The 24,377-nt window shown below is 35.9% G+C and overlaps 1 protein-coding gene and 1 non-coding gene across 2 annotated transcripts in view; one reads left to right on the forward strand and one right to left on the reverse strand.

Annotated features, from left to right (window-relative positions):
* MROH2B (maestro heat like repeat family member 2B) overlaps positions 1–24,377 on the reverse strand; it is an 84,432-nt gene that overhangs the window by 34,156 nt on the left and 25,899 nt on the right. The window contains exons 18-29 of the mRNA XM_049769052.1: positions 21,296–21,408; positions 21,152–21,209; positions 15,270–15,386; positions 11,919–12,026; positions 9,907–10,059; positions 7,349–7,375; positions 6,556–6,675; positions 6,263–6,342; positions 3,335–3,470; positions 3,156–3,251; positions 2,828–2,917; positions 2,361–2,481 (exon numbers count right to left, since the gene is read on the reverse strand). Coding sequence (XP_049625009.1) covers positions 2,361–2,481; positions 2,828–2,917; positions 3,156–3,251; positions 3,335–3,470; positions 6,263–6,342; positions 6,556–6,675; positions 7,349–7,375; positions 9,907–10,059; positions 11,919–12,026; positions 15,270–15,386; positions 21,152–21,209; positions 21,296–21,408 — 1,219 coding nt within the window. The remainder of the gene's footprint in view (positions 1–2,360; positions 2,482–2,827; positions 2,918–3,155; positions 3,252–3,334; positions 3,471–6,262; positions 6,343–6,555; positions 6,676–7,348; positions 7,376–9,906; positions 10,060–11,918; positions 12,027–15,269; positions 15,387–21,151; positions 21,210–21,295; positions 21,409–24,377) is intronic.
* On the forward strand, positions 19,440–19,574 carry LOC126002447 (small nucleolar RNA SNORA16B/SNORA16A family). Its single transcript, XR_007493147.1, has one exon. It is a non-coding gene; the product is annotated as a small nucleolar RNA SNORA16B/SNORA16A family (small nucleolar RNA).

Here is a 24,377-nt window from a genome sequence, read left to right on the forward strand (position 1 = left end):
CTCCGTTTTATTCAACATGTTTTATAGATTTTAGTCTAATCTTGAGATCTTTATTTCACTTTGAGTTAACTTTTTGAATTAACTTTTGTGAATGACATGAGTTTTATTTTTCACATATCCCTATTCAATTTTTCCAACATTATTTGCTAAAGAGACTTTTCTTACTCTATTTCATGTACTTATTTCCTTTGTCATAAATTAACTGTCTATATATCTGAGAGTTTATCTCAGAATTCTCAACTCTGTTCCTTTGGTCTGTGAGTTGTTTTTATTCCATATAACACAGATTTCATCACTATAAATTATAAAGCAATAGAGTCAGAAAATGCAGTACTTCTCATTTTATTTTTTTCCTCTCATAATTGCTTTGACTATTTGGGGTAGGTTTATGATACAATACAAATTTTGATAACATTTTCTTCAAGTCCCTGAAGAACATCTTTGCATGGAATTTTTAATGGGGACTGCATTAAATCTATATAGTACTTTTTACATGAAGGTCATTTCACAATTCTTATTCTTCAAACAATGCACATTTGATATCTTTTGTTTTCTAGTATTTTCTTTTGGTTTAACCTCTATGGACATCGATATGTATATTTCCTCCCCTAAAATAATAGAACTGCCATATGACCCAGCAATACAACTTCTTGGCATCTACCCCCACCCTAACTCAAAAACTCTAATTATGAAAGGGTATTTGCATACTATGTTCATTGCAGTGCTTAGAATAATAGCCAGATTATAAAAACTACCCGGATGTTGTCATGACTGAAAGTAGTTGTGGTATATATACACCCTGAAATACTATACTCATGTAACAAAAGATGAAATTACATACTGGCTGCAATATGGATATATTCAGATAGAATTATGTGAAGTAAATTAAGTTAGAGAAAGAAGGAGAAATGTCAAATATTTCATTCATCTTTGGACTATAAGAAGTCAAAACAACAGAATAGACAGTACCAAACAATGAGTACTGGAATAAAAAATCAGTTACCCGTGGGGAAGGGAAAGGAAAAGAAGACCAAACAAAAGAGATGCTGGAATAGTGGTAGTGGCTGATTTAGTAGTGGTAGGGTGTAGTAATTTCACAAATCAATATTATAAACACTAACAATGTTATAACTATATAAATTATAGTAAATCAAACAATAAAAATATTTTTTATCAAAAATACTTTACTATAATTTTGCACTATATTACTATATAAGTTTTAGATGTGCATCATTGAAAATAAAAATGTATATAATTCACATTAAGTTCAAGTGAAGACCTTTTTTAGTTTTCATTATACAACCAACTCCTTTTACCTGATTTATGATTTTTCTCACCTCCCTTCTCTTCTGGTAACTACCCATTGGCCATATTATTTATAAGATTTTAGCTTCTTTTTGATTCATTTGGTTCATTCTTTGATCTCTATATGCTACATGAGTTAAACCATAGGACAACATTTTTCTAATGCAAATCTGTGAATTATAATGACCTTGTAACTCCAGGGTCACCACAGAGCTTGACACTTTAAAAGGCAATCAATATATATTTTCTAGGTACTTGAAAGAATAAAGAACTGAAAATAGATATATATAGAATGGCATTAAACCTCGGGTAGACAAGGTATCTTCATGTGACCTACAAAGAGAGAAACATTCACAATAGAGGGCTAGCTTTGATGAAGTACACATTTATTTCACCTAGGAAGTAGGCCCATTAGCTGATTTCAGCCAGAGACTGTGTTACTAAAATTATTTCTATTTACTGAGATTGGCAGTTATTCACCTATAATCAGATTACAGCCATAAATGAAGCTGGAAAAATATGTTCCAGGGAGATGACTCAAAGGGTTGGAATACAAGAGTTTCTGGGTTTGATCTACAGGATCACATCCCTTTTCCTCCACCACCCCCAGCAACTCCAGAAGCAACCCCTGAGCATCACGTAGTCTATGAAAATCACTGGGTATAACTCTTTAACAAAGAAAGAAAATAATAAAGCAGGAAAACTATTTATTCATGAAGTTATCTCTCTAAGAGAACTTTGTCACTTAGCTTCATACTAATAGTATAAGGTACTTCAGAAGAAAATGATGCAATAGAGGAGCATTCTTAATATTTTCAACTGGTCAATCATTTCAGGGGCTGGAGCAATAGTTCAATGGCTAGGATGCTTGCCTTGCTCACTGCTGACCTGGGTTTGATCCCAACATTCCAGCCAGGCTCCAAGGCATGATTTCTGAGCTCAGAGCCAGAAGTAACCCATGAAGAACCACCAAGGTGTGAGCCCCAAACAAAAAAAAATTTATAAGGATAAAAACAGAAAACAAAACAAAAGAATAGCATTCTCATCTTTCTCACCTTTTACTTTGAACAGACCAATAGTGGAGCTAGCAGCTGCCATACGGATGGTGGAGAGGGTATCACAGCAGTGAGGAGCAAGGACTCCAAGAAGTGAGGCAACCTTAAATTTCTGTGGTGCCTGCAGACAAAAGAGGCACCCAAGATAGACCAGGCATGACGTCTTAGCATATTCCCAATATTGGATATTAGGTCCCTTGTTTATTCTAATAGGTCCTTAGAATTAAATGGAACCTTGAACTTTTTTAAGGGCTGTGGGAAAGGAAGCAAGCAAAGAAGCAAAGACCACTAGCTGAATTCTGGGGTGCCTACTGCACTCTTGAAATGAGAGAGAGTCATCACTCAAGTGGGTCTCTAAAAAGCACCTTGTGCTGGCTCGTAGATCCTTCACACAAGAGATGTGAATTCCAGAGGCTTCAGAAATCCTTAGCAAATAATGTGACCCATTTGCTGTGGAGCATCCTTACCTTGACATTATCCATCAAGACTTTTGCAACTATCTGAAAAGCTCTTTCTCTTTCCCAGTCTTTGTGTGAAACAAGCCACATTCGGAGAAGCTATTAGTCAAAGAACAAAGGTCCTTTCTTTAGTTTGCTTTTAGCCATCCTTTCTCATTCTCTCACTCCCGCTTAGACTCTTCTCAACAGGCTGTTCCCCACCCATTAAAATGTTTAAGAAGGACTGAGGACAAAGGTGGGAAAGGTGGGTCAGGTAGTTGTCTCATCATGAAGAGAATGAGGAAGGGATTTTTTGGCATACAGGTTAGGAATCTATTTTTTAAGGTTCCCTACTCACATCAAACATTTCCTCACAGTCTTCTCCATTCTCGTTTTCCCATATCATGGTTCTAACCAGTTTTCCTAGGGCATCCATGGATCGTTCATAGAGAAACTGAAATCAGAGATGAGTGTAAGTGTCAGCTGAATGGACCGAGCCAAGCCCCAATATGGTTCTTCCTTCTCATCCCTGCATACTTTAATATACTCCTTGTCCTTGTCTGTCTGACCCTCATTTATAAGTTTTTCAAGAGGTGGAAGGGGCAGCAGTCTCCGAATATTCTCTTCAAGAATGTTAAGATGGTCATTTACTGACAGTGGAGGTTTCAGTGTGCTGAAATGAGAAACATGTTGAGGAATGAATATGATGACAAAGTACACACAACCCAGTAGAATTCCTGGACTGTGAAGCACATTTGTAGAAGTCAGATCCATCTTTTTAGCATGCTGGGATATCAAGAGAGGTAGGTGGTGACAGGAGTGGTATTATTGGGAACATAGATGCAGACTGAAGTGTTAAGCATAGTCAAAATTCCCCAGTTCTAATCTCTCCCTGCATTTAGATTCAGTTTAAAATATTGATTTAATCAGTGATATTGGAGTCTACCTTTCCCCCATTTCTTATTTCTTTCCTCCATCCCTCCTTCCTTTTCCTTTCCTTCCTTCCTTGCCTCTTTCTTTCCTTCCCTCTTTCCTTCATTCCTTCCTTCCTCTTTGCTTTTTTCCTTCCTTCTTTCCTTCTTTATTTTCTTCTCTCCTTTACTTCCTTTCCTCCCTCCTTTCCTCCCTCCTTTTCTCCCATCTTTCCTCCCTCCCTCCCTCCCTCCCTCCCTCCCTCCCTCCCTCCCTCCCTCCCTCCCTCCCTCCCTTCCTTTTTCCTTCCTTCCTTCTCTCCTTCCTCTTTTACTCCCTCCCTCCTTCCTCTCTATCTCTCTCTAGACATAGACTTTACTTGCAAAAATGCATGTTTAATAAATATAAAATATTATCATATATATAGACAATATATAGACAATACAATAAAACTTGTCAGTACAAAATTAGTAATAAAAATTGTTTTTAAATGCTGACCCTGTTAGGACATGGTAAATTGTTTCTCTCATAAGAGTAGTAGAAATTAGTACTTATTGGGGTAGCTCTTTAGAGAGTGTGTGTTCTTAGATGCTGAACAGACTTATTTCTATTATTTGCTGACTATTAAGCTAGTCTTTTTAAGTTTTAATTTATGTAAAAGGCTACACTCACTTAAAATAAGCAAAATAAGGAACTGGAGTCATAATATAGCCAGGAAGGCACATGCTTTGCATGCAGCTAAGTTGAGTTTTATCTTCAACACCACATATGACCCCTGGAGTCTGTCAGGAGTGATCCTGAGTCAGAACCATGACTAAGATCTGAGCATAATCAGGTATGGTCCCTAAACAAACAAAGCAAATTCAATGTTTTACATCTTAAACCACTATTATAATAGACTAGTGCATTCCTATTATCCCCAGTATAATGATGGAGTTATATACTATCCATTAATCCTACTAGATCTATATATAAATATATTTAGATATACATATATATTCAAAATAATTGAATGCAGGGTCTGGACGAGACATCTGCAGATTTATCTATCTAACTCTATCTATCTATCTATCTATCTATCTATCTATCTATCTATCTATCTATCTATTATCTATCTAGTTTATTTTTTTACCACATCCAAAGTGCTCCATTTCCTCTAGGATCAGTACTCTATAGTTAATACAGATTTTGTTTGGGAGACCCTATGGGATGTTGGGGATCAAACTTAAACCAGCCACATGCAGTGCAAGTACCTTACCCACTATACGATCTTTTTGCCTTTGCACATTCATATTTATAAACAGTGTTATGCACCATGATCCAAGCATGAAAACAGTCCTGTCAATTAATGGATAAATGGATAAAAATTTGGTATAGATACAGAATAAAATTATTTTTCAGTGTTAATAATGAGTGTAATTTTGACATATGTTACAACATTGGTGGACCTTGAAAACATTTTTCTTAGTAAACTGAGTTACAAAAAGACATTTCAAGATTACACCTAAATAAGGTGTATAACTTATACAATTTATAATAATAGAGGATGGAATGATGTTGCCGGGGTGAAGGAATGAGAAAACTGAGCATTGTTCTATGGTGCAGACTTTTAATTTTTCAAGATGTAGAGAGTTCTAGAGAGTGGCTGATTTACAATGTGACTGAATTTAACATGATTTAACTAAATACTCAAAAAATGGTTATTATGGTACTTTTTGTTTGTTTGGCAGTACTCAAAGATTACTCTTGGCTCTGCGCTTAGGGATCACTCCTAATTGTCGTCAGGGAAACCATATATGATGCTGGAGATTAGACCTGGGTTAGCAGCATGCAGGGAAAGCACCTTAACACCTACACTGGGGTTAAGCTAGTGCTCCGATCAAAGATGGTACATTTTATTTATATGCATTTTACCATAAAATAAAATTAAAACAACTTTGTGAAAAATTGTCAGTAATAGGGGACTACATAAAAAAGTGAGATCAAAATAATAAGCAGAGTATAAACTTAACTCTACAATTAAAACAGAGAACTACAAGCAATAACCTGAAAGAAAAATAATAAGAGAGTGAGAAACATTTCTTTTTAAAACTCTATTTTCCAAGTTTCAGCTGTCAGTTTTCTGTGACTTCAAGGGGGAAAATATTAGTTTACAATTTGCTTAAAATTATTTTCTTCAGATTTATTTTGCCTAACCAAGTGAAAAGTGATTATGGCTTTTATGATTTTTTTTAAATGGGAAGATTAAAATTTGCCTATAGCCAATTTTCTGTTGCACTGAAATTTCAGTCCTCACAGAGCAATATACGTGACTTCTTTAAATAACTCTTTGGTGAATCTTCAAATGATTGGTCTGTTAGTTCTATATGAATTATGTATATATGGTCTGTTAGTTCTATATATATGGAAAGTGAGAAAGCTCCTCTTTGAAGTAACATATTGATGCTCTATTCATTTGGGGAAGTTGTTTTTGTAGTGATTGATAAATCAGTTTACCACAAGGAGGATGTGGAAAGAAATATTTTTTTAATGAGACCAACAAACAATCTTTACCTGAGGTATCTGATGGCAATTAAGGCTTTCCATCGAACAGGAGTAGCTAAGGAATCAAGGGGCTCATCCCTGATGAAGTCCTGCAACACAGACATTTAGGTGCAATGGTTCAAATAGCTACAGGAGAATTTCTAGGGGCATCTCATCAGATAATGGCATGACTTTGGTTAGAAAAATGGCAAAGATCTGTAGCTCAGGGCTAGTAGATTTTAGCCATTTTCAAAAAAAGGCAGCCTTGTATACTTGGTAATGAACTTCTGAGGATCTTTTCCATGTCTATTTTGCATACTCACTAGCATGTAACCAAGTAACACATCCTTGTAGGTAAACTTGAATGTCTGATCTTCAGCATCTTGGACTGCAATGCCAATCTCTGTGATGCTTCTTGTGAAACTCATTTGCAGATCCATGTCCTAGAGTAAAATGATTCATCGTGCAGGCCTAGATCTTTACTATAAACATTTGATTAAAGTATACACCAAGAAAGGAGTAAAAAATAATCTTTGTTTTTCTGGCTATTTCACCTCAGCTTAAGATCTAAGTTAAAGGGAAGGAGAAGGAAGGTCAACCTCTCTGTTTACTCTCCTGATAGTGGTTTCTAGAAAGAAGTGGCTTTCAAACTTTTTTGGATCGCAAACCATAAATATAAAATAAATTACAATTTCATTCAGCCCCTAGAGATGTGCATACACATGTACACACACTAAATATATAGAACGGAAATAAAAGTTTTATGACATTCACTTGCTGAATGCAATGTAATTGTCAGTTTATCTTTTATTTCATTACAAAACAACTTTTCTAGATGTGATATATTAGCTCTATTAAATTGATTTTATGTTCTACTAGCAGGTCACAACACTGCTCTGGTTCATAGCCCAATTTCAAAACAACCTTGAACTAAATATAGCTTCCAGCTTACTCCTAAATTAAGTCCAGAATTCCTTCAGGAATATATTAAGTTGTTATATAATGGGACCATTTCCTTTGGAATAGAATCTAGAGGAAATCTACATTTCATAGACCTCCAGGGGAATAATAATTCTTATTCAAATCTATATAAATGCAAAAATGTCTATCTCATACCTTGTTTACTACAGACACGCCCAGAACCTAAAAATAGAGTGAAACAGCAGTTAGAGATTTCCTTCATCTCCAAGAACCCATAAAATGTGAAGTATTCAGAGAGCAGGATTTCCAGTCTAGCCATGGACTGGGGCTGGCTCACCTCCTCTCCCATTTTTATAGTGAGACCTGTTAGCCCACCCCCCATTCTTCCTGTAACCTTACCTGCCCATTTCTGGGAGGTATCTTTGGTGGGTAACAAAAGGTTTTGCCTGAGGGGCAGGGAGAGATTTGGAAGATTGATTGAGAGAGCAGCAGGAGGAGAGATGGCTGAAAGACAAGGTATAATGCAGGGCCGAATAAGGATCCAGCGTAAAAGATGATAGGCCACACATGTTGGCTAGGGCCTTGAATAAAGCTGATATCTCCTGAAGCCTGACTGCTGTGGATTTTCTCCCCGCCACTATCCTGAACCCTCAGACCCACTGGCAGAAGGGGGTTGGAGATGCGTGGCCTGGGCTGGCAGAGAAAGGCCTCACCCTCCATCACTTCATCACTATCCACCACCATCCAGCTCCATCCAAGGGCATTTATTCAATAGAGACCTTGTATTTGGACAGAATTCACCTCACCCCACACTCAATATAGTTAATGCTAAGTTACAGGAAGTGGCATAAAAAATCAAGTCTTTGGGTTTTTTGGTGTTGTAATAATTTTAAAGTCTCTACTAGATCTCAGAAAGGAAAAGAGTTTCTGAAAAGAGACTTTTGAGAAAGAACAGCAAAGAAGAGTTGCACAATGACATTAATAGGGGAGCTGACTTGGGAATTGAACATAAAGTCAGTTCTGCTGTAATACTTGTGTTGAAAATGCAAATGTTATCCAATAAAACGTCATGAGGGAATACTTTTATCATATTTTGAATTATGCAATAGTCTGTGAGAATACTAATTGCCTGGAACCAAATAGAAATACAATATATATATACACACACAAACATCTGATATCTACTTCAGTTTATTGTTTGATATGGATAATTCCCACCCAAATATTGTACTCAAAATTTCTCTTTACTCTAATATTCTAAAAAGTGAATCCTAATAGTTAAATATGTTTCAATTAAAAAATCCTCTTCACTAGATAAAAAGGGGCATAGCAAGTAAATAACAAATGCCCACAAGCAACAAAAACAGAGCTGGTCTTTAATAAGAAGCTTACTCTAGTAGGAAGGGATGGAGCTAGTGGTGAAATGGAAACACTGATGAGTGAGTGGGGGAATAGAGAAAAAGGTGGAGGGAAGCAGATTCTAGAGGAGGCTGTGGTCCTGGAATGTTTATACATGGAATCCTACTATTTATGGTATAGTAAATTAGGGTGCTCAAAATAAAATTAAGCAGACAAGTAAAACTCTCTTCCCTAGATTTCAGATATTCTTCTTTCCACCACAATTTTATAATAACATAACTTTCACAACTGACTTAAGTGTCTTTCAAGAAAGTGTCATGATTATTTGTAGGATCTATATATTTTATAAGTTAAAAGTTATTTTATAAAATTGGTTTCCTAATTCCTTTCTTTTTCTGTTTTGTTTTTGGATCACACCTAGCAGTGCTCAGGGATTATTCCTGGCTCTACACTCAGAAATCGCTCCTGGCAGGCTCGGGGGACCATATGGGATGCAGAGGTTCCAACCACTATCCTTCTGCATGCAAGGCAAATGCCCTACCTCCATGCTATTTCTCCAGCCCCTAGTTTCCTATTTTTTTCAAAAGGTCTTCAACGAAGTTTTTGGCGTTTATAAAATAACCCCACTTCCCTCATCACCACTGTGAATTTTCTTGTACCATTTTGTACATATGATGTATTACATTATAACTGACTCTGCATGCAACAGTTTGATTTTCAAGTATATTTGAGAGAGATAACCTGACAATAGCCAGAAAAATTGCTAAATTGACAAATACATGACATTTTTAAAAGGCAATATAAAATGCTATAGGGAAGAGGAATGTTCAGATGAATTCTAACTACACTATATGACTCCAGGGCAGGAATATTCTAGGTATGTTTGAGAAGTATCAATTGGCCTTTAGGGTAGTTGGGATAAATTTAGAGAAAAGCAAGTAAATTTTGAGGTGAACTGAGAAGACTAATGAACAGTATATTTTATCATTTGAAGTAATATGTGTCACTCTGTGCTCTTTATGGGATACTATATTAAGTAGTTGTTCAATATTACCACATAAAATATTTAACAACTGCCATTAGAAATACTTTAGCCACTGTTGCAGAGAAATAATAAAACAGCTTCCCCTCTGTAATCTTTTAAGTTCAAACATAGATGAGGACACTAAGGGAACAATTGATAAGGGGTGGCACTTTGAGATTGGTAGACATGAAGACAACCCAAGGTCTCAGAAATCAACTATCTGGTCCTATTTTAAAATAACATTTTCTGTTCTCATTTTACAAATACATCACCTCATATCTTTCCTTTTGTTTGTGTTCTCCGAGCATGAAGATTCTCAAGTTTGGGGACCCCAGTGCAGATATGGAGGCAGTCCTATATTGTCCATTACCTGACAACACTGACCATACAGATACAAGACTTGGGATACGATGTCTTGATTAAGCTTGTCAAGGAGTTGATGCTTGGGAGCATGGAGAGCCACAGATCCATAGATCAGTATGACATCAGTCTTAGTTAAGCTCTTTTTCCCTGAAAAAATACCCTGAAAAGCAGGAGAGAAAGACATAAAAAATAAGATTGAGTGTTTTTCTTTCTCTCATGTTTTCCCTATTCTATGGACTGGAACTGAGATGATTAGTCTAAAAACTCATATTGTTTGTCCAATTAAAAAAAACTTAGAACTGTCTTGGGATTCTACCAGACTTTATTAGATACCTATGATAATGGTTGTAATATTTTAAATTTATCTAACACATCTTCAGGGAAAAGAGAAATTGCACAATGAAAACTGCCCTTGAGATTTCAGTAATTAGTAGAATTGCTCAAAAGATGGTAAAACATGGAACACTCCTTAGGGCCTTCCAGGTTAAAATTAGCGATGGAAAAAATTAGGGAGACTTCTTTTATAACTGGATATTCTGTCAGGCCTACACAGACCTGGATATAGGAAAACTATGACTTGGAGAAATGAGACATGGATGAAGAAATCACTGTCATCATTCTTTGTAACAAAGATTTGGAGGAAAATATTATTCTTTAAAAGTTATTCATTAATATGGTCTTGGGTTTGATTCTTAGTACCACAAATATCCCAAGCACTGCTACTGCTGGTCAAAGCATATGTATTTATTTCTCACTCCTCACAAGTGTAAAACCAAAACAACTCCAAGAAGAAAAAATATGTATGGGCTTGTGAGAGTGTAAAGTGAGTAAAGATGTTTGCCTTACATGCAATGTACCCAAGTTAAATCACTAGCACCATGTATAGTTCCCTAAGCACTACTAGGAGTAATCCTTGAGCACAGAGAGAAGTGTAGGAGCTAGTCAGTGCTGACTAGCTAAAGACAGAAAAGTAAAATAATACTTTCATTACTTATTATTTATGAAATGCTTTTTAAATATATTTATTTAAACACCTTGATTACAAATATGATTGTAGTTGGGTTTCAGTCATGTAAAAACACCCCTCTTCACCAGTGCAACATTCCCATCACCAATGTCCCAAATCTTCTCCTCCCCACCCCACCCCCGCCTGTACTCTAGACAGGCTTTCTACTTTCCTCATTCATTCACATTGTTATGATAGTTCTCAGTGTAGTTATTTCTCTAACTGCACTCATCACTCCGTGGTGAGCTTAATGAGATGTTTTTTAACATGGCGTATAAAAACTAGCAAATGGCACTGAAATTCAGTCTTGAGAGAGTGAAAAAATTGGGTATGTTGGCATAAATATAAAGATGGCAAAATAATTCTGACCTTCTGGTTTTCTGAGAGTGCCTTGGGAGAGAAGTTCCTGAAACATACTTTAAGGAACCCTGTCACAAAAGCTTTGTCTAAGACTTTGAGACCTCTTAACAACTCTGCTATTTTAGGTGATGCAACTAGATCACCATGGTTGACTGCATGCGTGCGCGTGTGCGCATGCACATACATACACACACACACACACACACAGAGGCTTAAAAGAGAGGCGAATGATCTGCTTACTTTAAATATAGTAGGTAAATTATTCAGATTTGAATTTTTCAAAGGTTTTTGTTTTCTAACCCTTCTAAACCTTTAAAACTGATTTTAAATAAATAGTTTAGTAGCCTGGCAACATAGTTGCAGATAATTTCCTCATGTCTAACTTCACAATTCAGATAAAAAAAATTGGTAAATCTAATGAACATCACCAAGGACTGAAAAATACCATTCCATGGTCATCTATTTATGTCTAATCCTGTGCTCTAGTTCTTACAGATTCCATCTTGACACCCCAGATATATCAGGAATGAGACAACTCTTCCTTTTGCTCATGTTCTCTTTCCAGTAGCAAACTCTGTTTCATTCCAACATACAATTGGAGTTGTATCTAGCAAAATTTTAGCACATCTGAGTTATAAGATTATTCTCTTTACCTTACATCGATTCATGAAAAACTTTTCATGGTCTTGAAATGTTTTCAGAGCCTTTAAGACAGTATCCAAGTGATTCTCAGCACAAAATCCTAAAACAGATGTTATTCCCTAAAATAAGAAGAGATATGACTTCTTCAGTTTAACTATTCATTTATTCAACAAATATTTATTGAGTGTCTATTATGTGTCAGATCCTCTTCCAGGTGTAGATGATACAGTAGTGAACAAAACAGCATATCAAACTCCTCATTCTTTTCATGTGCAATCAAGGGAAGGAACAGTAATTAAACACAAAGATTTTTTTGTGACTACCAAAATATAGAGTATTTAGAAGTTGAGCAGTGCTGTGGTGAAAAATCAAACAAGAAAACTTTGCTGGGGCCAGAGCAATGGCGCAGTGGTAGGGCCCTTGCCAAGCAAGCTGCTGACCCAGGACTGAGGTTCGATCCCCAGGCGTTTCATATGGTCCTCCAAGCCAGGAGTAACCCCTGAGATTCACCAGGTGTGGCCCCAAAACACAACAAAACAAAACAAAAAGAAAACTTTGCTGTATGTTTAGAGTGGAGGTATTTTTTTTTACTTTTAAATAGGCTAGATAGAAAAGGCCACTGGTATTGAACATAGTTCTGAAATAAACAAGAGGTGAGGGCTGGGAGGAAGCAACATAAACTGAAGGTAAGTAAGTGAAAAGGTGCTTGGGTTCTCAATGAAATCTCAAAGAGGTGAGTAAAATGAGGACAGAAAGGTAGTATTTGGCATGCTGAAATTTCAGTTTTGAAATTTTAGATTGGTGGGTAATCCAATGGAGTATTTTGCTTGTAGGGTGTGTATATATGTGTGTGTGTTCATGTGTGCTTGAACTGATGCATATTTGGAAAGATCATTCTCTTGTTGAAACTTTTTATTCCATAAGCAGTTAAAATTTTGAGAACCGATAACTCCAGGCCAAATTCCAGCAAAGCTCAACATTACCCACTTTCTTCCTTCTTTCATTCCAGTGTCTTTTGGATACTCCCCTAACAATCTAGTTGCCTTTTGTTTGTAGAAACATTTTACATATGAAATTAGAAACAGAACCATTTCCATTGGGGCTGTGGCCAGATTATCATTTGTTTCTCGTAATGGCCTAAGATATAAATCTCTCTGGGTTTTGAATTCTTGCTTTGCTCTCATACCTCCACACTCTGTTTCTCTTCTCTCTGCCCATCTTCCTCATTTCTTGCCTCCTTCCTCAACTCATCAACTCTGTTATCTCTGTCCCAATATCCTGTCATTTAGATCTGGCAAGATCCAATATTTGGGTAAATTCTGATTCTCCCATTTACTTCTCACTTATCCTGAGACTTAATCTGTTGGCTATTGCTGGATAACAGAGAGAAACATCAGAAGTAGATGATTTCAGCCCTTCACTGTCCCTACCATTAACTGAGTTCTCATATCTGAGCAGATGTGCAACTACTTCCTTTTAGTTAACTCTGTCTCCAGATCCTCTGGATTCTATTCTCAACCAAATCATCTCCCCAGAAAAGAGCCTCTATATCCTCTTCAAGTACAGGAGAATTGAGAAAGGCTCTATCCCATACTTTATTTATTTATTTATTTATTTATTTATTTATTTATTTATTTTTAAATTTTGGGCCATACCCAGCTATGTTTATGGGCTACTCCAGGCTCTGAGCTCAGGAGTCACTTTTGACAGTGCTCAGTGGACCATATGAGATGCCAGACTGAACCTGGGTCAACTGTGTTCAAGGAAAATGTCTTATTTGCTGCACTATCATCCCATCTTATACTTTATTTACTTCAGAAGAACCTGAGAGCTAGAGAAATTAAGTGTGGAATCAAGATTTGAATACTGCTAGTCTGACACCAAAATTAAAATTCAGTGACCAGAATCTGAGGTGAAAGAGTCATGCTTGAAAATGTAAAATCCATCGACTCAGTGGGATAGAAAGTTATATGTGAACACCTCACCCAATCATCTCATTTACTAAGGCACTTGAGTGTGTGACACATTGTCAAAATCTTAAAGTTAAAAAAAATTGAGAAACAAATATATGTCACACAATATGTCTTTGAAAGCTTGAGTAGTTTTCTGACCTTGAATGAAAGCCACACTGCATGGCCTAAATCTTAAATAAATTTACCTTTGTCTTCTAATCTGCAGGAGAACTAAAAGGTCAACTAGGATGGGAAAGTTGATGTTAGAAAATGACTAAGAACAATAAGCAATATTTTTTTCTATATGACTAGGGGAAAAAGAAAAAAGAACAACATGAAAACCATTTCAAGTTATTTAGTAAGTCTAGTGCTTTCTGACTTGTACGGGGGAACTGTTGGAGTAACCTGTTCTCACTTTAATCAGGATATTTCTTTTTTGCATGTGCTTGTCCCATCTGAACAGGAAGAACCTCTGGATTGGCCCCCTACCCCTACATGTTCTCCACCCTTGGGGTGGTCCTACTTTTCCTAATAAAGATTCTGGTCTGAGAGACTTCTTCCGGTTTGGGTCTCCACAGCTAGCTTTCTGCCTGTTGCAGACAGCTTGTGGTGAAAGTTCCTGAGCCCATTTTATCTTCCTAACCTGGTGTAAATTATTTCCTGTGTCAGCCTTGCTTCCAGACCTGCATTTCCAAATTCCCCCCCCCCGCGCCCCCCCCACCCCGGGATTGGGGTTTGAGGCTTCCGCTACACTGGTGGAGAAGAAGTAGGGGTCAGGGGTCAATCCAGAGGTTCTTCCCTCCCAGGTGGGACAAGCACATGCAAAGAAGAAATATGCAGATTAAAGTAAGAACCGATTAGTCCAACAGGAAAACTCAATTGAGTTTCTGAGACAACTATATAACACAATACACTGCAATTATTTATATTCAATATTTATTTTCTATTACTCTTAGTCTGGGATTTAAAAATAAAATATATATTCTATCCTTCCTCCATATTTAAGATAAATAGGTAAAAATGTTTGCAAAAACTATCCAGATTACTTGTCTATACTACAAACAAATGGTATGTAAGGCTACATTTAGTTTGTATTTAATTTGCACCTAATAATTTCAAAAGATATTCAAAAAGGTACTAAAAGTTAAGATAAAAATATGTTAAAGATACTTTTGATACTGAAATTTAATTTTTACTATTTTCGAACACTTGGTTAAGTAATGGAGTATTGATATATAGACAGGGAAGTTGCAGTTTCCTGAAAACTTAATTACTTAATTACTTAGTTACTCTGACTGCATTCATTCATAATTCTGCATAAGTAAGATATTATCATAAGACATAACAGAAGTTTTCTATATAAAATTAATTATTATAATTCTATGAGGAAATTAAGAGAAAAGGGCCCACCTGTCTTTGGTCCCCCAGTTGGCTGGGTGTAGTCAGAAATTCCTTAATCTGTGAGCTTACAAAGTCTTTATCTTGGCAGCATGCTAAGGTAGTTCCCAAGGACTTCCAAAGAAATTTCTGGAAAATAGAAGAAAATCAACAGAATGTAGGAGTTGAAAAGTACAGCCCTGATGAAAAGCAGAAAACGTGTAAACAAACACCCCCCAAAAAAGAATTTGGGTGACTTATGATGTAATAGCCATACACCTTAAACATATTCTCTGTTGGGAAATGCTTTCTTTCCCTACAACTTCATTCTTTTCCTGTGCTCTCTTCTGTCTACCCCAAACCCCTCATTAAAGTTTCTTCCAGCTTCCAGAAGCAATGCTGGAACTAGTAGTATAAGGAGTGTGTGAAATGGGTCTTGGAAACTTTTGTAGTGCTGAAGGGGCAGCAATTTTATACAAAAAACAAAAACAAAAACAAAACCATCAAATCTGGCAGTTACAACATGGTTACCTAAACTATAATAAAAACTACCTTTCACTTCCTATTAACTTTTTAAATTTTCTTGATTTTCTCTCTGTTCAGAATTAAAATTTTTGTTGATAGAACAACTGCAGTAAACAGTAGGCAATATGAGCTTAAGCAAAATAGGGTTTAGTTTTTTGTTTTGTTTTAGTTGGCCACACTGGATAGTGTTCAGAATTTATTTCTGGATCTGTGCTCAAGAATCACTTCTGGTGTAGGTTGGGGGGCCATATCGGGTACTAAGAATTGAACCCAAGTCATTTGAGTAAAAGGCAAGTGCCCCTACCTACTGTACTATCTCACTAGTCTATAAAAATGAGATTTTTGGGACACTGACTCAGGGTTTATTTTATTTTTTGAGATAGAATTATCAGTTGACTACTATGCAACAGGCATACAATTATCTTGCATCCTGTTTTTTTACACAGTTAAACATTAATAATATGGTAGATTACAGTTACCAAATCATTCAGTATTATTAGTAGCATCATTTTTTATTGACCTGCCCAGGCATATTTAGCTAAAAATCTGTTACATGAGGGTTAGCATTTCCTCAAGTACTTATCAGCAATCTTGCCCCCATTGTAATGGGGTAGCCAGAGGAATTGTAAAGGACCGTGAATGTAACCATAAACTGCTTCTACAGTCAGTGTTGAAAATGGGATAAATTTTTTTGGTTTTGTTCTTGTTGTTGTTCTTGTTGTTTTCTGGTTTTTGTTTTTTTGTGCTCTGTTTTGATTTTATTTCAGAAGCGTGATTATTGTGTGGTGCTTGTGTCTATCACTATAGTGCTCATTGGATTTTTTGTTTGATTTTTCTTTATGTATTCTTGTGTGATTCTCTTCCTCTTCCCCCTTCCTCTCTCAAACTGATTATTTAGAGTCTCTAGAAAAACTCTGCCCATTTTCGGCCTGTTTGATTTTTACCCCATTCTATTTTTTTTCTTTTCTTCAAACAGAACCACATAACTTGAACCATTTCATTCCACCCCTCAAATTAAGAGGGAAAGAATGGAGGATCAAACAGTTGAATGATCATTAAGTAGTAATAAAAATGATCAGTCTTAAACACCAAATCCAAAGCCAACGACAAACAGAATCGATATCCAATCTACAACAAGCTAGACACAGAGGGGACCACTTATACTAGCAGTTCGGGGTGGGGAGGGCAGTAAGGGAGGGAGATATGGGATGCATGCTGGGAACGGGGGTGGAGGGAGGACAACTTTGGTGGTGGGAATTCCCCTGATTCAATGTTAATATGTACCTAAAATATTATTGTGAAAGATATGTAATCTACTTTGGTCAAGATAAAAATTATTATTAAAAAAAAAAAAGAAAATGGGATTTCGAAGAGGATGTGATCAGATTTGAAATATATTGATGGGGCAGGTAGGGCACTACACAGCTGGTAGGGGCACTTGAATTGCATGTAGCCAATCAGGACTTAATTCCCAATATTCTGTATGGTCCCCTGAGCACTGTAAGAAGTGATTACTAAGCACAAAGCCAGGAATAATTTCTGAGCATCACTGGGTATGGCTCTAAAACATATACATATGTATATATATGTATATATACATACACTTAGTTTATAATTTAAGAGATTTAACCTAGAATAATTTGGAAAAAATAATTTGTAGGTTCCACTAGTATTACTTTTCAGTGAACAAATTTAGTTGTTCACAAGTACTATCAGAACGATCTTAAAAATGAATGGAAAAAGCAGAAAGGAATGTCCTGCATACTGTTGTGCCTTGGGAAGGAATTTTGAGTGAAGCTGGTAATGAGTTCCCAACAGATGAAAGAGATTGGTAAGAATGTGTGAGGAGTCATTCTGTGGCTTTTACATTCCTAGACATGGCAAGTATGTTAGATCTATCATTTTGCTCCATCCGTCACCCTTGTAGTGTCACGGTAGGTAGAGAAGAATCAGTTATGTTAGACATGGCTTTTTATTTTTTGTTACTGAGAGCTATATAAGATTTAGAGCTCTGAGTTAGGGATGGGTTAGCCTGGGAGATATTTGTCTTTGGACACCAGAACACATGCTTAGATGTGAATGTGTATGCATTGAGTATGAATATGCCTATGCATACATAAAACAAATATATATCTAATTTTTATTTGATATGAGAAAATATAGTTATAATTGTGTTAAATTTGACGACATTGGTGGAGAAATTTACTGAAGCCATCATCACCGAAGTGCCTGTAATCCTTACCAAATGTTTCTAAGAGATATTTTTGTGAAGGTGAAATACAAAGGAGAAACTCACACAAGGGAGTGCTGTTCATATGGCTATAAAAATTAGGCAAAGATGTCTTACTCTGTTTTTTAAGATGAAAATTATTTATGACTACATAATACCAACTCAATATCTCTATATTTAGCCTGTCCATCTTGTCACATAAGGAGAGAATAGTGGTCAGTTGACTGTTCATAAAAACTGAAGAGTTCAAGGTGCTGAAGCTATTGAATAGTCATTATTACTTAGGGAATCCTATAGCAAAGAAACAAAGAAAAGGCTAGAATAAAAGATGAAGTGAATTGAGTATATCCAGGACAAATTATTATAAATCTTGTTAAGACTGGCAGAGCACATGATGAAACCTTTGAGATTAGCCTTGAACACAATGAGAATCTGAAATATTATTCACTTATTTCTTTTCATGTATTTGGGGGCACACTCAGTGGTATTCAGGTGTTATTTATGGCTCTGAGCCAGGAGTGATCCCTGGAGGTATTCAGGGACCATATGCAATGCCTGGGATGGAACTAAATGTCCATATGCAGAGCAAATCCTTATCTCCAGTTCTCTTTCTGAAACCTCATGCACTTTGTTTTAGTTGCCAAGAAAAAGGTCTCATAATAATAGATTAGAATATTAGGTTAATGAAATTAATGTGGAGAACTGTGAAAATAAGGATTTAATGCTAAATATGTTTAAAATGTATAGAGTCTAATCAATTTTATAGTAAAGACTAGAACAAATCGTAAAAAGTTTTGTGTCTCCAAACCACTGCTTGTTATAAAGAAAAATGACATATGTATAGGCATTTCAGTTTTTTCTAAGAATATAACCTTTTGCTTCTCCACTGAATTTTATCAAATTCAATACTTAGTTTTGGGAATTGGCAAGAATTTCCAGAAAAAAGAGACCTAAAAATTTTGGTAGTTTTCAATAATAGCTACAATTTTTTTTAATCCCACTTATTGCCATTCTTCCTTACTCGGATCCAGGCAAGCTTCATATTTTCTGCTAGTACGAAGTACAAAGAAAATTGAGCTCTATTTCTTCATTTGTTGAATATGAATGCCCTTGCAATTTGCTTTGGTTATTAGAATGTGACAGAAGTGACAGGTTCTGAATGTCTATTCTAAACCCAGACCTCAAGAGATTTTGCATGCTTTATTGCTATCATCACTATGAGAAAGAGACTGAGCTAGCTGCAGGATGAGAGGCCACAAAAACTAAATAAGTAGCCTAGTTAAAGTGACCCCAGATCATCAGTGTACCTTACTGAAGCTAGTTGAAATCAGAAGATTGTCCAGTTCAAAAGGTCAACCCTTTAAATTATAAACTAAATAGATACCTTTGGTTCAACGCAAATAAATCTGACGGGTACACTGATATTTCACTGCTATTAAAATGTAAGAGTTGGCCTTTATCAAAGTTGCAGCAACTTCTACATAGCAGCTGTGATAAAAGAGGACCCCAAAGTGACAGTTTTTCTTGAAGGTCGCCATTCTGTTTGTAGTCACTTATCTGCAACATTTCGGTAAAAGACTACCTCTTTCACTTTATAAATATCTCTCTGGTTTTTTCTTTGGAGGCACTCCAGAGGAATGTCAGGATAATATGGGTTGTCAGAAATCTAATCGGGATTGTTCCCTTCAAGGCAAACAAACACCTTACCTGTTGCCCTCTCTGCCCTTATATGTTTGTTATATTGGGGGCTACCCCTTGTGGGCGTTGGGTCCTTGGTGGGAGACCCTATTCAGTGATGTGATCAATTCTGAAAACTTCCCAGCTTTATAGGGGCCAGATAGGTCAGACCTAGACGTTTGCCTAACATGGGATGAACACCAGTTTGATCTTTGGCACCTCAAAATAATGAGTAGCTCGTGTGCACTATTGCTTATAGCCCAGCTCTCTGATAAAATAGTGGCTATGTGGAGAAGCAGACATTGGATTGAATATCTGTCCTGTGAACATCCTGCAACAAGTTTTAATTCCTTCCCCTCAGAGAGGAAAATATGTCAGGGTTGACAGCCAAGCATTTTGGATCTTTGCATGTCTTTAAAACCATAATCATGAATCAACAAGTGGGTCTAAAAACTGATGGAAGACTTATTATGTGAGCTGTACAAGTCTGGTTCATGTATAAGATATTGAGGCTTTGCTCATCAAATCTTTCTGATGGGTTTGTCTAGGATACTGAAAAACCAAAATTGGAGAATCAGTACTCTACCAAACTAGAAAGTCAATCCGGGAGAGTAATTTAGTAAAAATTATAATAAGAATTGAAGGTCAATAATAAAGAGATTCATAGAAAGAGGCATTTTAAACTGGAAAGATTTGAAAAATTACTTTTTTTTTTCAAGAAAAATTTAGGAGTGCTATACATAGTAATAATGACCCCATTTTTGTCACACCTAATGATACTCAAGAATTATTTCTGGCTCTGCACTCAAAAATCATTTCTGGGTGTGCTAAGGGGACAACAAAGGATGCAGGGTATTAAAGCTGGAGTGGCCTGCCTACAAGCAGCTGCAATCCACTATTTTTATGTTGATCCATATTGATCACTTTCATTGAATCACATGACTTTGGGCAGTACATTAACTTTTTTATAAACTCTATCTCATCAAATCCTTAAAAAAAACCACAACCTTTGAAAATGAGATAATTTACATTTCTTTGTTGAGTGTACATTTTATTAGACTATAGAAGATTGTATAGCCAATCCTAAAAATATTAGTCCAAATGGAAACCAAAAATAAGAGCTAACATTAAATCAGTGCTATGCACTAGACTATTAACCTTTAGTAGCCATTTAATTCCTTCTCTAAAAATAGAAATTCCTTACTATTAGTCTAGCTTGTTGTCTATATCTCCAAAGCATAATTTTCAATTTCCTTGAAGATATTTTTACAAATTAACTTTTGATCAAGAAGAGAAATGGGAAGAGAAGGAAGTATTTTTTTTTTTTTTTTGGTTTTTTGGGCCACACACCAGTGATGCTCAAGGGTTACTCCTGGCTATGAGCTCAGAAATCCCGCCTGGCCTTTGGGGGGACCATATGGGACACCCTGGGGATTGAACCTCGGTCTGTCCTAGGCTAGCACAGGCAAGGCAGACACCTTACCTCTAAGCTGCCACCAAGGCTGGCCTCGGAAGTATTTTCTAATAACTCCTCTTTGCTTCTGATTTCAGGGCAGACAAGCTGGGACATTTGAACAGCCAGGTTTAGATTATAAAGAAGTTAAAATCCCTTAGTTGAGTAACTAACCTTCTCAGTGGGGAAATATTGATCTGTAACTTTCCATCTGCTTTGCTAAACTCATGACTCAGTTGAATGGTCCAAACTACATCATTGATTGTCTGCAAAGATTCTTTGAGTAACTGCATAAGAAGTAAAAGGATGCCTCATATGAACATGTCACTTGGTTTCTTGGTATTTTTTCTTACTATACCTTAAAAATATAAATATTATTAAATATTATCTTCTTTCTCATAAAAAGCTGATTACTTTGGGAGTTTTCTCTAATTTTACGTGATAAGGCACATAAGGCATATTCTGCTATATTCTGAATTCCCACTAAGAATTAAATATATAAGAAATAAAAGTACTCCTTGCAAGTGCACTCAATTTTCCTCTTAAATTAAAGAAGTCAAAGGAGAAACAAATCCAATCTGATACTTAGGTCCAAATTAATATTTTTCATGGTTTGAATAGATTTGGTAAGCTTGAGTTGCCAATGTGAGTTTATTATAAGAAAGGGACATTATTTTGGAGTAATTAAATGTCTTGAAAAGTAATTAGATGTACAGGCACATTCTGCTAACTTCAACTCTAGCAACCAAATTTTCATGGCTCACTAATTGTTCTGAGCTGAGGCTACAATGAGTCATGTAAACCTGTGTCCTTCATCTTTAAACAATGCAAAAATAGTACTGATTTGATTATTTTGGGAAGAGAAGTTATCAGAATGTCTGAAATCTTTTATTTTCTCCTATTTTTTCTTCTGCTTTAAGATAAGGAAGAATAATAAATGTCAAAGATAAAGCAAAGATTTATATGTATTTTCTTAATAGACTCATTCAGTGTATTCTTTGAGGAAAAGAAATGGAAGAATCTTCAAGGTTTATGGTAAGACAGAGAAATGCAGACAAGATGAGGAAAAGAAGGCTAGACATGCATTCAAGATGAGAAGAGGAAAAAACATACTCAAATCTCTCCTCTAAAGGAAGACCATTTCTGTCTAGGAAGAAATATGTTATTTTAAAATGATAGCAGGAAAGCCAGAAAAATAAGATTAAGGCACTTACTTTTCATGTAACCGACCCTAATTTGACTCTGGCACAGTATACAGTCCCTCAGGCATCACAAAGAGTGATCCTTGAGCATAGAGATAGGAGTGAGTAATGAGCAGAGCTGGGTGTGCTCCCACCAGGAACAAAATGGTATTAGAGGAAGACCAAGCTACATTTTGACAGAGAAAGGAGGAAATAAAAGAAACATGAATATCTTAGAATTACAGATGAGTAGAATATTTGCTTTCAAATTTCATACTGAATAAAGAGTCACTGTGGGAGTCTTTAATATGCACCAATATTTCTGGACATGTAGTTTTCAGTTCAATTATTTGGGTACATTATTTGCATTTTTGAGGCTCTAAATTCAATCCCAGGTATCATGAAAACTAAAAATGTTTTTTCCTGGGGAGGTTTTAGGGATCAATTCCTCACACATATAAAGCAAATGCTCTACTGCTAACATATATCCACAGCCCCCTACCAAGTGTATTTTGCTTAATTTTTAAAATTTAGGTTCTATGATTTAAAAAGCTGTTAATAATAGGCTGCAGCATTCAATGATCCAATTCCAAACCTGCCACTGGTGTTAACATGTTTGCTAACGTGACTTAAAGACCCAAGGTCACAGAAATACTTAGAAAGGTGCTTAATAGTCCAAATAATTCGAGAGAGAAGAAAACAGGAAACTTTTTAACTTAATATCATACTATGAAAAAATAATAATTAGAATGTTCTTAAGTGAAAAACAGGCACAAAGACCAAGCAAATGGAATAGAACCCCCCAATAAATCCACACACATCTGGACATATAATTTATGATAAAAGAATCAAAGTCATACAACAGAAGTGTTGGACTGACACACACAAAATTATGAAGTTAGATTATATATAAAAATAAATTCAAAATAGATGAAAGGCTTGTATATTTGACCTGAAAGCAGAAAATACTTAGATGAAACATAGATAATGCACTCAGGGCCACAACATCAGGGATGTATTTGCAAACTCATCTCTATGGCAATGGAAACATAAATAAAAGTTAAACAAACAGAACTTGTGAAATTAAAACATTTCTTCTGACTGAAAGAAATCACTATAAAAATAAAAAGGCAACCTAGCAGTTGGGAGAAGATATTTTCAGACAAAACATCTGACAAGGGTTTGATATCCAAAATTTACAAAGATCTCATACAACAACAAAAGAAATCAAGCAACTAATCCAAAATGTTCAAAGGATATAAATACTTTTCCAAAGAAGACCTAAAAGTGGCCACAGACACATTGAAAAAAAAATGCCATGAATCAAAAGTATAATGAGTTATTTATTGCCTCACACTGGTGAAAATTACCTCAGTTTAAGAGATTGAAAACAACAAATGTTGGCAAGGATGTAAGAAAAAGGTACCCTTGCGTGGACTATATAGGATAAAAACTAAAGATTTTAGTTGCTGTGCCCTACCCTAATTTTATACCTGGTACACGTATAGTCCTCTGAACACTGCCAGGAATGATCCATGAACACAAAGGGAGGAGTAAACAAACCTGGAGAACTCCTGAGTGTGACCTCAAAGCCAAATAAAGATATATATTTATATATATGAAAAGAAAAAGGTACCCTCTTGGTAAAAATGTAAACTAGTACATCCACTATGAAGAACATCATGGGCGGGGGGGGGTCTCTCGAAAAAACAGAAAAGTTTTGAGATCTAGCAATAGCACTCCTCAGTATTTGAGAATACGAAATATTAATTTGACAGTGTACTTGCTATGTTCATAGCATTACTCACAACAGATAAAACATTAAACCAATGTAAATGCCCATCAACAGATAATTGTACAAAGAAACCACAGCATATATGTGTGTGTATATATATATATTACTTTACTGTCCAAAAATATAAAATTGTGCATTTTGACAAAATGCATGAAATTTGAGCGCTTGCACCAAATGAAATAAGAAAGTGGGGGGTGGGGGAAAAAGAAATAAGAAAGTGAAGCTATAACTGGATGGTTCATTTATGCATGGAATATGATTAATTAAAGCAAACAGTAGA

This window comes from Suncus etruscus, chromosome 2 (genome assembly GCF_024139225.1).
Source record: "Suncus etruscus isolate mSunEtr1 chromosome 2, mSunEtr1.pri.cur, whole genome shotgun sequence".
NCBI classification, from domain to species: Eukaryota; Metazoa; Chordata; class Mammalia; order Eulipotyphla; family Soricidae; genus Suncus; species Suncus etruscus.